We start from the raw sequence: 13,131 nt of genomic DNA, 5'->3' as shown, positions 1-13,131 counted from the left end.
TTATGCTATCCCTAATTTCCCTTGTTAGCCACGGTTGGGTCACCTTTTTTGTTTTATTTTTATGCCAAACTGGGATGAACAAATTTTGTAGTTCATCCATTCGGTCTTTGAATGTTTGCCATTGCCTATCCACCGTCAACCCTTTGAGTGCCATTCCCCAATCAATCCTACCCAACTCGCTCCTCAGACCATCGTAGTTTCCTTTATTTAAATTGAGGACCCTAGTCTCCGAGTCAACTACTTCATTCTCCATCTTAATGAAGAATTCGATCATATTATGATCGCTCCGACCCAAGGGGCCTCGTACAACAAGATTGTTAATTAATCCTTTCTCATTACATAATACCCAGTCTAAGATGGCCTGATCTCTGGTTGGTTCCTTGACATATTGGTCCAGGAAACCATCCTGTAAACACTCCAGGAATTCCTCCTCCACAGTATTGTTACTAATTTGGTTGGCCCAATCTATATGTAGATTAAAGTCACCCATGAGGATTGCTGTGCCCTTATTGCACGCTTCTTTAATTTCCCTTTTAATGCCATCCCCAACCTCTGCCTTACTGTTTGGAGGTCTATAAACCACTCCCACTAATGTTTTTTTCCCCTTAGTATTTCTCAATTCTACCCATACAGATTCCACCTCATCAGAGCTAATATCCTTCATTACAATTGTGTTAATCCCTTCTTTAACCAGTAATGCTACCCCACCTCCCTTTCCTTTTTGCCTATCTTTCCTGAATATCGAATACCCCTGGATGTTGAGTTCCCAGTCCTGGCCTTCCTTGAGCCACGTTTCCGTAATCCCAACCAAAACGTATTTGTTTACTTCTATTTGTGCAGCCAATTCATCCACCTTATTACAAATGCTCCTCGCATTAAGACACAAAGCCTTCAGGCTTGTTTTTTTAACGCTCTTAGACCGATTAGAATTATTATTTACTGTGGCCATGTTTGATTTAAACCGTTGACTTCTCTGCCACTTTTGTTTTTCTCCTTCCTATCTTTTGCTTTTATACTTGTTTCCCTTTCCTCTGTCTCCCTGCTCAGGATCCCAACCCCTTGCCATTTTAGTTTAAACCCTCCCCCACAGCACTAGCAAACACTCCCCCTAGGACATCGGTTCCAGCCCTGCCCAGGTGCAAACCGTCCAGTCTGAACTGGTCCCACCTCCCCCAGAACTGGTTCCAATGTCCCAGGAACTTGAATCCCTCCCCCTGGCACCATTCCTCTAGCCACGTATTCATCTGAAATATCCTTCTATTTCTACTCTGACTAGCATGTGGCACTGGTAGCAATCCTGAGATTACTACCTTTGGAGGTCCTGTTTTTTAATTTATCTCCTAACTCCCTATATTCCGCTTTTAGGACCTTATCCCGCTTTTTACCTATATTGTTGGTGCCTATATGCACCACGACAACTGGCTGTTCACCCTCCCCTTCCAAGATGTTCTGCAGCCGCTCGGAGACATCCTTGACCCTTGCACCAGGGAGGCAACACACCATCCTGGAGTCTCGTTTGCGGCCGCAGAAACGCCTATCTATTCCCCTTACAATTGAATCCCCTATCACTATAGCTCTACCCCTCTTTTTCCTCCCATTCTGTGCAGCAGAGCCACCCCTGGTGCCAGGAAGTTGGCTGCTGCTGCCTTCCTTTGATAAGCCATCCTCCCCAACAGTACTCAAAGTGGTGTATCTGTTGGAGAGGGAGATGGCCACAGGGGACCCCTGCACTACCTGCCTGCGCCTAGTACTCTGCCTGTTGGTCACCCGTTCCCTTTCTTCCTGTCCAACCTCTTCCTGCGGTGTGTCCAACTCCGTAAATGTGCTATTCACGATGTCCTGAGCATCGTGAACGCTCCAGTATGTATCCAATCGCAGCTCCAGCGCCGCAATTTGCAACAAACATATATTCCTCCAGGGCATTAAAAACCCAAAAGGAAAAGTGATCCAACCATGGCTAATAAAAGAAATTAAAGCTAGCATTAAGTCAAAAGAGGAAGCTTATAAAGTTGCCAGAAAAAGCAGTCAACCTGAGGATTGGGATTTTTTAGAAATCAGCAAAGGGGGACCAAGAAATTGATAAAGAAAGGGAAAATGGAATAGGAGCACAAACTGGCAAAAAATATAAAAACGGATTGTAAAAGCTTCTATAGACTGGCAAAGGTCAGAGACGGGAGTATTTATAATGGGGAATGAGGAAATGGCAGCAAAATTAAATAAATACTTTGTTTCTGTCTTCACGGAGGAAGACACAAAAATCCTCCCAGAAATACGAGAAAACCAAGGGTGTTACGAGAATGAGGAACTTAAAGAAATTATTAGTTAAAAAACAGTACTTGCAAAATTAATGGGACTAAAAGTCAACAAATCCCAAGGCCCGGATGACCTACATCCTAGGGTTTTGAAAGAGGTGGCCATTGGGATAGTGGACGCATTGGTTGTCATCTTCCAAAATCCATAGAATTTTGGAACGGTTCCTGCAGATTGGAGGATAGCAAATGTAACCCCGCTATTTAAGAAAGGAGGGAGAGAGAAAACAGGGAACTGCAGACCTGTTAGTCTCACATCAGTAGTTGGGAAAATGCTGGAATCTATTATAAACAATGCAATAACTGGGCACTTAGAAACTAATAGTAAGATTGGGCATAGTCAACATGGATTTATGAAAGTGAAATCCTGTTTGACAAACCTATTGGAGTTCTTTGAGGATGTAACTAGTGGAGTAGACAAAGGGGAACCAGTAGATGTGGTGTATTTGGATTTTCAGAAGGCCTTCGATAAAGTCGCACACAAGAGGTTGGTGAACAATATTAGGGCACATGGAATTGGGGGTAATATACTTGCATGGATTGAGAATTGGTTAACAGACAGAAAACAAAGAGTAGGGATAAATGGGTCTTTTTCAGGATGGCAGGCTGTGACTAATGGGGTACCGCAAGGATCGGTGCTTGGGCCCCAGCTATTCACAATCTATATCAATGATTTGGATGAGGGGACTAAATGTAACATTTCCAAATTTGCTGATGACACAAAGTTCGATGGCAGTGTCAGTTACGAAATGGATGTGAAGAGGCTTCAAGGGGATCTCGACAGGCTCAGTGAGTGGGCGAGAACATGGCAGATGGAATATAATGTGGATAAATGTGAACTTATCCACTTTGGTAGAAAAAAAAACAGAAAGGCAGAGTATTTCCTAAATGGTGAAAGATTAGGGAATGCAGATGCTCAAAGGGACCTGGGTGTCCTTGTACATGAGTCACTGAAAGTGAATGTGCAGGTGCAGCAAGCCATTAGGAAGGCAAATGGTATGCTGGCCTTCACTACAACAGGATTTGAGTACAGGAGTAAAGAAGTCTTACTCCAATTATACAGGGCCTTGGTGAGACCACACCTGGAGTACTGTGTACAATTTTGGTCTCCTTACCTAAGGAAGGATATACTTGCCATAGAGGGAGTGCAACGAAGGTTCACGAGATTGATTCCTGGGATGGCGGGACTGTCGTATGAGAAGAGATTGAGTAAACTAGGCCTGTATTCTCTTGAATTCAGAAGAATGAGAGGGGATCTCATTGAAGCATACAAAATTATTACAGGGTTTGATAGGATGGATGGTGGGAGAATGCTTCCCTTAGCTGGGGAGTCTAGAACCAGGGGCCACAGCCTCAAGATAAAGGGTAGGCCATTCAGGACTGAGATGAGAAGAAATTTCTTCACAGAAGGTGGTGAATCTTTGGAATTCTCTACCCCAGAGGGCTGTGGAGGCTCAGTCATTGGGTATATTCAAAACAGAAGTCGATAGATTTCTGACTAGTAAGGGCATCGAGGGATATGGCGATAGGGCCGGTGAATGGAGTTGAGGCAGAAGATCAGCCATGATCTCATTGAATGGCGGAACAGGCTCGAAGGGCCGAATGGCCTACTCCTGCTCCTATTTCTTATGTTCTTATTTTACGGCTTGCCAGGCTGCCTGTAATTACTTGCGGCCTGGATGTGTCCGTGTCTCACGGGTACACGGAGTGCAAGAGGTTGCTGTTCACCTTCTCCATTGTTTGAATGGGCTGCTCCTCAACCTCTGGCTTCACTTCAGTCCTATACTCCTGATCTTTGGCCACCCAGGGCAGAGTCAGGGGTGGGGGGGGGGGGTGGCAGCGGACAAGACGGAGGACCTCCACGTGGATCTGCTCCTGGGCCTGGCCATGGTAGCTATCTACAGGTCCAGGTTGGGCGCGGCCCGTGGTGGAGGTGGGGGGAGGGGGGAAAATTGCCCGGGTGGCCCTGGAGAGGGAGCATGCGGTGACCACCGGGTACAGTTAAGGACCTCCGCGACCGGTGGGCACTGCAGGGACTGGAGTGTGTGGTGGATAAGGAAAATCAATTTATTATTTAATTTGTTGAAGGGGGCACTTTTGTTAAGATTTCTTATATTTGGCTTCACGATACTGGGACAACCCAGTGTCTCCTTATTGGTTATCGTAAAAAAGGCGTACACTGCTCAGTGTCACTCAGTCACCTCCTGTTACCATGGTTACCATGTTTTCTGCTCGGCAACCTCTGGTCAGAGGCGGCCATTTTGTTTGAGACTCCTCCCCCTGCGACATCATGAACAGGAAGTGTTGCCCATGACCCACAGTCAGCAGTGATGGAGTTCAGCTCAGCTCCTGCAGATGGGAGTGGAAGAATAGGAAAAATGCAGTTTGCATGCCTAGTGACCAGAAACTCACCATAGACTTCCTTGAAAAGAACTTGTCTAAGTGACTCACTCTGAAGAAGTTGCTCAACAGTTAGACTGAACATAAGGATGAGTCATAAGCGAGTCGGGAGTTCTCTCTGTGTCCCGGCCAACAATTCATCCTCAACCAACGCCTTCAAACGCAGATGAGCAAGTTATTCAGTTTGCTTCTGTTTGCGGGAGCTTGCTGTGCACAAAATGGCTGCCCCATTCGCCTACATAACTGTCACAGTACTTCAAAGAGTAATTTATTGCCTGTGAAATGCTCTGGGGTGTTTTGGAGCGATGTGATAAGACACTCTGGGGGAGAAATTCGGTTGTTAGCGCCACCGATTAACGCCTAAAGAGGCCGAGAAGTGGGGCGCTAGGCAATTTCCGGGCGGGCGCAAGGCGCCTCGCCCCATATTGAGCATGCATTTAGCGCCGGCGCTAAATCTTAGCACCCGCTCATGGGCGCAGGCTGATTATGACGTCATTTGAGTGTGCAACGCCTTTTGGGCGCCCCGGACCGGAAATTCAGTGGCGCCCCCCTCTGTAGCGCCTGGCGCTAATAGTGACAGCTTACCTGGACCTTACCAAGCCGCTCTCGGGCTGCAGGAGCGTTATTTAAAGGGGACTGGTGTGGTTTAAAAGCGGCAGCCATTTTTGGAGCACAACTTCCTCGAGAGCTACAAAGAGTTGCTGAGCTGCACACTGAGAGCCATTTGACCACTGAGCCAGCGGAGGCAGACGATCTTCAGCCTTCTGACCATCACCTTGCTGTTGGTGAGCCTTGACAACGGGGAAATTTCCTGTGGGCACTTATTATGGTGGCTGCATTGGAGGGGAACGTCCTGCTGCTGAATCATCTGGAAAGGGCACCGAGACGCTGGGTGGTTGGGGGGGGGGGGGGGGGGGGGGGAGGCGGGCATGGCCAGACGGAGGAGGGCCAACAGACGTCGCCACAGCAGTCCTTACGCTGGCAGGGTTTTCCGACAGCAGTTTTCCTACATGAACATGCCGGAGGAGCAGTGTGTCAGAAGGCTGCGATTTAGAAAGGAGGTGGTGACTGAGCTGTGCCAGCTGCTTCAGCCAGATCTGCAGCCTCAGATAAGGTGCAGGACATCTCTGTCGGTGGCTGAGAAGATGCCTGCTGGCCTGAACTTCTACGCGAGCGGCTCTTCTCAGGCTGCGCGCAAGAGGCTGATCAGAAGTAGCTTCTAGGCCCCTCTCACGGAATGCTTGCTGCCATTCCAAGAACAGGAATGGAACCGGTCTGATACCCCCAAGCCTGTGAAGGGCAAGATGCATGTAAATAGCAGGCATGGCCATTGTAAATGAAGGAAGTGTTTCATTACACAAAATGTGGTTCCTTCAAGCATGAGAAAGCTATGGCAACAGAAAGCAAAACTAACACACTGACACATAACTGCCTCTCACACCCGGGAGACTGTCCAAAACATAAATCACATTCCGACCATCTTCCTTGGCCTTGATTCCACTGCGCCAACCAAAGCATCCAATGCCCCATCAGTGAGGCGTTCCGCCCTCTGCCTCACCCTTTCCATGTCTTGCTAGGCTGGTGCGCCACAGGTAGGCTCCCACCGCTTTGAAGGCCTACAAGGCAGTGAGTGTATCTGGTGATGCCAATTGACCTGCCCCTTTAAGAGCAGGCCGGCGCCAGTGTGTCTCAGAGAAAGTGATTATTGACAGCACACTCGCTGCACCCCGCCGCCGCAAAATTGGGTTGCGCCGCCGGTTAGCGCCTTAAGAGTAGCGTGCAGCGCCTGATTTAGCACCGCAATCACCTTTAGGGGCGCTGCAACCCAATATCGCGCTAGGTGGCACTAAATTGCGCCCGGCGCTAAACTTTGCGCATCGCCAGGACTAGCGCCCCAAGCGCGGCTATACCGAATTTCTAGGCCTCTGTGAATACAAGGCTTATTTTTCTTTGTGAATATTTGTGGGGGGAGGAGGTAACTGCAGAGGAGAATTGAAAAGGCTGTAGCATTTCTGGCCCTGGCCCTGAAAGAAATGGAGCTCAGGATCTCAGTCTAACTTACAACCCTTGGATTCCCTCCCGATTGACTGCAATCCATGGATAAAATTCCCAGAGCCCAACAGGCCAGAAAGCCTTTTAGATTATTGAGGGGGGGGTGGTTGGGGGGGGGGGGGGGAAAAGAGGGGCAGGGTCCTTAAAATCTGTGACTAATTCATGTGCAGTTTTGGTCTCCGTTTCTAAGGAAGGATATACTTGCCATAGAAGAAGTGCAACGAAGGTTCACCAGACTGGTTCCTGGGATGAGGGGGCTGTCCTATGAGGAGAGATCGAGTAGATTGGGCCTATACTCTCTAGAGTTTAGAAGAATGCGAGGTGATCTCATTGAAACATAAGATTCTGAGGGGGATTGACAGGGTAAATGCTGAGAGGTTGTTTCCCCCTGGCTGGAGAGTCTAGAACCAGGGGTCACAGTCTCAGGATAAGGGGTCGGCCATTTAGGACTGAGGTGAGGAGAAATTTCTTCACTCAGAGGGTTGTGAATCTTTGGAATTCTCTGCCCCAGAGGGCTGTGGAGGCTCAGTCATTGAGTATATCCAAGGCTGAGATCAATAGATTTTTGGACTCTAGGGGATTCAAGGGATATGGGGATTGGGCGGGAAAGTGGAGCTGAGGCTGATGATCAGCCATGATCTTATTGAATGGCGGAGCAGGCTCGAGGGGCCGTGTGGCGGAGCAGGCTCGAGGGGCCGTGTGGCGGAGCAGGCTCGAGGGGCCGTGTGGCGGAGCAGGCTCGAGGGGCCGTGTGGCGGAGCAGGCTCGAGGGGCCGTGTGGCGGAGCAGGCTCGAGGGGCCGTGTGGCGGAGCAGGCTCGAGGGGCCGTGTGGCCCACTCCTGCTCCTAGTTCTTATGCAGCTGGGCAGGAACATTAGATCAGACGTCTGCGAAAATCGAATACCACACTCGGTCTAAAAAAAGAGGAACTTGAATCACTTCTACAAATAGTTGCACTTGCAAAATATACTGGCGATATTACAGATAATTCTCCTCTTCCTCCTCCAAAACCACTAACAAGCGCTTTGAACTTCCGTCACCTAGCTGACGAAACCGCTGAAGTATCTGAGCGTAGGGTACCACTCTCCAGAGAGCTGACTGAGGCTAACTCAGAGACACCCTTTATAAACAGGCTTCTGACTTATGCAGTGGAGGCATCTCCATTTTAACTTGGCCCCTAATAAAAGGTCTGAACAATGGAAAAAAGACTTGCATTTCTATAGCGCCTTTCACGACCACCGGTCATCCCAAAGCGCTTTACAGCCAATGAAGTACTTTTTGAAGTGTAGTCACTGTTGTGATGTGGGAAACACAGCAGCCAATTTGTGCACAGCAAGCTCCCACAAACAGCAATGTGATAATGACCAGATAATCTGTTTTTAGTGATGTTGATTGAGGGATAAATATTGGCCAGGACACCGGGGAGAACTCCCCTGCTCTTCTTTGAAATAGTGCCGTGGGATCTTTTACGTCCACCTGAGGGAGCAGACGGGGCCTGGGTTTAACGTCTCATCTGAAACACGGCACCTCCAACAGTGCAGCACTCCCTCAGCACTGCACTGGGTGTGTCGGCCTAGATTTTTCTGCTCAAGTCCCTGGAGTGGGACTTTGAACCCACGACCTTCTGACTCAGAAGTGGGAGTGCTGCCCACTGAGCCACGGCTGACACTGTGGAGGCTTGATTATAATGGCCCAGAGGCCTCCCGCCTCTCAATCAGAAGGTTGTGTGTCCCACTCCAGAGACGTGAGCAGCTTCTACAGGCTGAGACTCCAGAGCAGTGCACTGTCGGAGGAGGTGCCGTCTTTCAGTAGAGGTGTTAAACCGAGGGCCCCCCCCTCCGTCCGCTGGTTTAGGCAGGTGTAAAAGCTCCCCTCCCCCACATCTATAACCAACAGGACATTGCCTCAGCAACCACCCATCCCCCGCCAGTCCACATCTATAACCAGCAGGCTCTCTAACCACCCCTCCCTGTGTTGGGTGCAATAACCATCTCATCGCAGAAACCGCACGCCCCCAAAGCGCTTAACAGCCAATGAAGTGCATTCTGTAGTGCAGTCCCTGTTGTTCGGTCAGCAGTCGATCTGCACACAGCAAGCTCCCACAAACAGCAACGTGATGAATGACCAGATAATCTGTTTTTTTTTTAGTGATGTTGGTTGAGGGATAAATATTGGCCCCCAGGACACTTGGGGAGAACTCCCCCCCCACCCCCGCTCACTTCCAATAGTGCCGTGGGAACTTTTACGTCCACCTGAGGGGGCAGACGGGGCCTCGGTTTAACGTCTCATCCGAAAGACAGGAGAAATACTTAGCTTTAGAGGCCACTACAAGCAGGCTGCCCAATGATAGCTGTGTCCTGGACGCCAGGCTGGTTACAACCCGTTTATACTCAGCCAGGCTGTGGTTATGTGGTGCAGCCTACACTAAGCTCCCAGTCACTCTCAGATTCATTACCCTCTCATGCCTGGGAGTCTGAACTCCACCCAGAGATCCTCCCCTTTGACCCGCTCTGGGGAATGGTCCTGCCGTTAAATACCCCCTCTGAGGGCAGCAGCTGCTGGGGACTCAGGATTGCCTGCTCTAGTTGGGTGTATCCAACGTAGGAACACAGGAACAGGAGGAGGCCATTGAGCCCCTCGAGCCTGTTCCGCCATTCGATGAGATCATGGCTGATCTGCGACCTAACTCCATCGACCTGCCTTTGGCCCATATCACTTACTACCTTTGGTTAACAAAAACCTATCAATCTCAAATTTAAAATTAATCCAGCATCAATTGCTGTTTGCGGAAGAGTTCCAAACTTCTACCACCCTGTGTGTGTAGAAGTGTTTCCTAATTTCACTCCTGAAAGGCCTGGCCCTAATCTTTAGACTGTGCCCCCTAGTCCAGTGGAAATAGTTTCTCTATCTACCCTATCGAACTGACCCTTAATATCTTGAAAACTTTGATTAGATCACCCCATTACCTTCTGAATTCCAGGGAATACAATCCTAGTTTGTGTAATTGCTCCTTGTAATTTAACCCATGGAGTTCGGGTGTCATTCTGGTAACCCTACGCTGCACTCCCTCCGAGGCCAATCTATCCTTCCTAAGGTGTGGTGCCCAGAACTGCTCCCAGTGCTCCAGGTGTGGTCTCACCAGGGTTTTGTACAGCTGCAGCAGAACGTCTACACCTGGAGGTTGCATCACACGACCTCCCACCTCGAACCGCCCCCACGCTTCCATCATTGGTCCATCCTCTGGCGCGCCGCTTTCCCACGGCCAATGGGAAAGGGAACGGACTCTTCATTACCCAACTGGATTCATCTTAACTGTTTGAGAAACAGACATTTTTTTCCCCCCCCAATCTCCAATATTTTTATAACTAATAAATGAAAATGCTCAACAAACATGATGAAACAAAATTGTGTTTTTATGACTTTTCTCCCTGGCTTTGCGCGCAGATTGACCGAAAGCTTGTCCGACATCCAGTTCTGGATGAGCAGAAACTTCCTCCAATTAAATATAGGGAAGACCGAAGCCATTGTCTTCGGCCCCTGCCACAAACTCCCTACCCTCGCCACCTCTCTCTCTCTCTCTCTCTCTCTCTCTCCCCTCCTTTAAGTCGCTCCTTAAAACCTACCTCTTTTGACCCAGCTTTTGCCCACTTGGCCTCATATCTCATCATAGAAATTTACGGCACAGAAGGAGGCCGTTCGGCCCATCGTGTCCGCGGTGGCCGACAAAGAGCTTTCCGCCCTAATCCCACTTTCCAGCTCTTGGTCCGTAGCCCTGTAGGTTACGGCACTTGCATTTCTATAGCGCCTTTCACGACCACCGGACGTCTCAAAAGCGCTTTACAGCCAATGAAGTACTTTTGAAGTGGAGTCACTGTTGTAATGTGGGGAACATTCAAGTGCGTATCCAAGTACTTTTTAAATGCGGTGAGGGTTTCTGCCTCTACCACCCTTTTCAGGCAGTGAGTTCCAGACCCCCACCACCCTTATGAGGCTCGGTGTCAAATTGTGTTTGAAAAATCGCCCCCGCGCGGCACCTTGGGACGTTTTAATACATTGGCGGCGCTATATAAATGCAGGTTGCTGTTGTTGTTGTCTCCGCACCCCTGACCTTACAGACACCACCTGGTGCTTTACTGAGCACCCGACCCCAGTCCCGGAGACCCTGGCCTATGGTCGGTGCAAGGGTTGGTTGCTATGGGCAGCATTCTGTCAACTGAGACAAAGACCACATCCTGGGGCTGAGGAAAAAAACACCAGCCCATAATCGCGGTGGGTTTATTTATCATCCTGCCCACTGTGTGCTGAAGCTTCGCGTCTCACACCCCCCGAATTCAGCACCTGCTTAGAGGAACTCTATAGAAAAAAAAAAGCACTCAATCAGAGAAGGATACAGCACAGAAGGAGGCCATTCGGCCCATCCTGCCTGAGCCAGGCTCTTTGAACGAGCTCTCCAATTAGTCTCACTCCCCCTGCTCTTCCCCCACAGCCCTGGAAATGTTTCCACTTCAAGTATTTTTTCAATTCCAATTTGAAAGTTACTGTTGAATCTGCTTCCACCCCCCTCCTTTCAGGCAGCACATTCCAGGTCACAACAACTCAGTCCTTCGATGTGGTTTCGTCTGCTGCAGAACAGGTTTATATAAACTGAAAAAGGCCCACAAACCTGGGACTAATGAATGAATTCATGGCTAGCCTCGCTCTCTGACACCAGCCGCTACCCGCCCCAGAGAGAGAGAGACTCCGTGAACCAACCAATTAATTACTCACAGACGCTTAGTCAAGCAGCCCCTTGTGGCTTGTAGTTTCCTCCTGTGTGTGTTCGCAGGCACAGGAAGACCTGGGTCTTTCCAGCCTCTCTCTCTCGCCTCGCTCTGTGCCAGGGATCTGCTGCTCTCAGTCCCGTGAGTGTATGTAGCTATCTCAAATTATAAAGACTGACATCAGGATCACATGACTCCTGACGGTAAAGCACCAGTCGGACCCGCCTCCTGTCCCTGGAAATCCTTGTGGCAAAAGAAAGAGAAAGACAGACTTGAATTTATCCTCCTTCGGAACCGAGGATGACTTGCTTCCACATTAAAAATGGGTTCTCAGGTGACTGATGAGTCCAATGCGGGACCTACAGTCTCTGTCATAGGTGGGGCAGAGGGTGGGTGGGGTGCTTGGGTTGACGTGCGCTCCTTCCGCTGTTTGCGCTTGGCTTCCGCTTGCTCCCGGCGAAGAGACTCGAGGTTTTCGGCGCCTTCCCGGATGCTTCTCCTCCACTTTGTGCGGTCTTGGGCCAGGGATTCCCAGGTGTCGGTGGGGATGTTACACTTTTTCAAGGAGGCTTTGAGGGTGTCTTTGAAGCGTTTTCTCTGCCCACCTGGGGCTCTCTTGCCGTGCCGGAGCTCCGAGTAGAGCGCTTGTTTTGGGAGTCTGGTATCGGGCATGCGGACAATGTGACCCGTCCATCGGAGCAGATTGAGCGTGGTCAGAGCTTCGATGCTGGCGATGTTGGCCTGAGCGAGAACACTGATGTTGGTGCGCCTATCCTGCCAATGGATTTGCAGGATCTTGCGGCGGCAGCGTTGGTGGTACCTCTCCAGTGCATTCAAAGCTTGAATTTATATCACGCTTTTCACAACCTCAGGACGTCCCAAAGTGCTTTTTGAAGTGGAGTCACTGTTGTAATGTAGGAAACGCAGCAGCCAATTTGCGATAATGAACAGATAATCTGTTTTTTAGTGATGTTGGTTGAGGGATAAATATTGGCCCCAGGACACTGGGGAGAACTCCCCTGCTCTTCTTCGAAATAGTGCCGTGGGATCTTTCACGTCCACCTGAGAGCAGACGGGACCTCGGTTTAACATCTCATCCGAAAGACGGCAACAGAGAGGTTGGCGTCAGGGCTCGGGAAGGCGGTTTGTCAGCCGGTCAGGGCTTGCAGTTCAGTAGAAAAGAAAATGCGTGCATTTACGGCCTGCTGTTAATTCAAAGATTTAACTCAAATTACTGGATAATTGAACCTGCAACAACAAAAAAAAAGTTTGAATTAACAGTAGATTGTATGGAACAACAACTAGTATTAATGTAAACCCTTTAACGTAGGAAAATGTTATTTTGAAAGATTGGGGTAAAAACTGACTGTTTACCATTTTTTACGTGCAAAAGGCAGTTCAGCTTTACGAGCTGAAGACTGCCTAGTTTAGAATGATTTTTAGTGTCTTTTTTCAGCAAGCAGGTGAGCTATAAGGGCTCAAGACTGCTTCCTAAAATGATAGCCTTCCTTTAAGAGAATACAGCGTTGCTATAGCGACGCCACATTGGGCCTCCTGCTGAGGGCATAGCCTGAAGCCGCGTTGTTGGATCCGTGTATCTTGATGTTGTG

General features: G+C 49.3%; 1 protein-coding gene across 4 annotated transcripts in view; it reads right to left on the bottom strand.

Moving 5' to 3' along the window:
* The window catches only part of pld3 (phospholipase D family member 3), a 64,129-nt gene extending 52,308 nt beyond the window's left edge, over window positions 1-11,821 (bottom strand). Inside the window, exons 1-2 of one of the 4 annotated variants that reach the window (XM_085973614.1) lie at window positions 11,529-11,821; window positions 9,901-10,073 (exon numbers count right to left, since the gene is read on the bottom strand). In XM_085973614.1, the coding sequence (XP_085829740.1) occupies window positions 9,901-10,051 (151 nt within the window). In that variant the 5' untranslated portion in view covers window positions 10,052-10,073; window positions 11,529-11,821. Of the gene's footprint in view, window positions 1-9,900; window positions 10,074-11,424; window positions 11,463-11,528 lie in introns of those variants that run through there. The other 3 variants (XM_085973616.1, XM_085973618.1, XM_085973617.1) reach the window with 3 other exon arrangements.
* Between the last annotated feature and the right edge of the window lie 1,310 nt (window positions 11,822-13,131).

The sequence above is a fragment of the Somniosus microcephalus genome, chromosome 34 (assembly GCF_052327205.1).
Source record: "Somniosus microcephalus isolate GS21.2 chromosome 34, FLI_Smic_1.0, whole genome shotgun sequence".
Taxonomy (NCBI): domain Eukaryota; kingdom Metazoa; phylum Chordata; class Chondrichthyes; order Squaliformes; family Somniosidae; genus Somniosus; species Somniosus microcephalus.
This window is presented reverse-complemented; position numbering and strand designations above follow the sequence as displayed.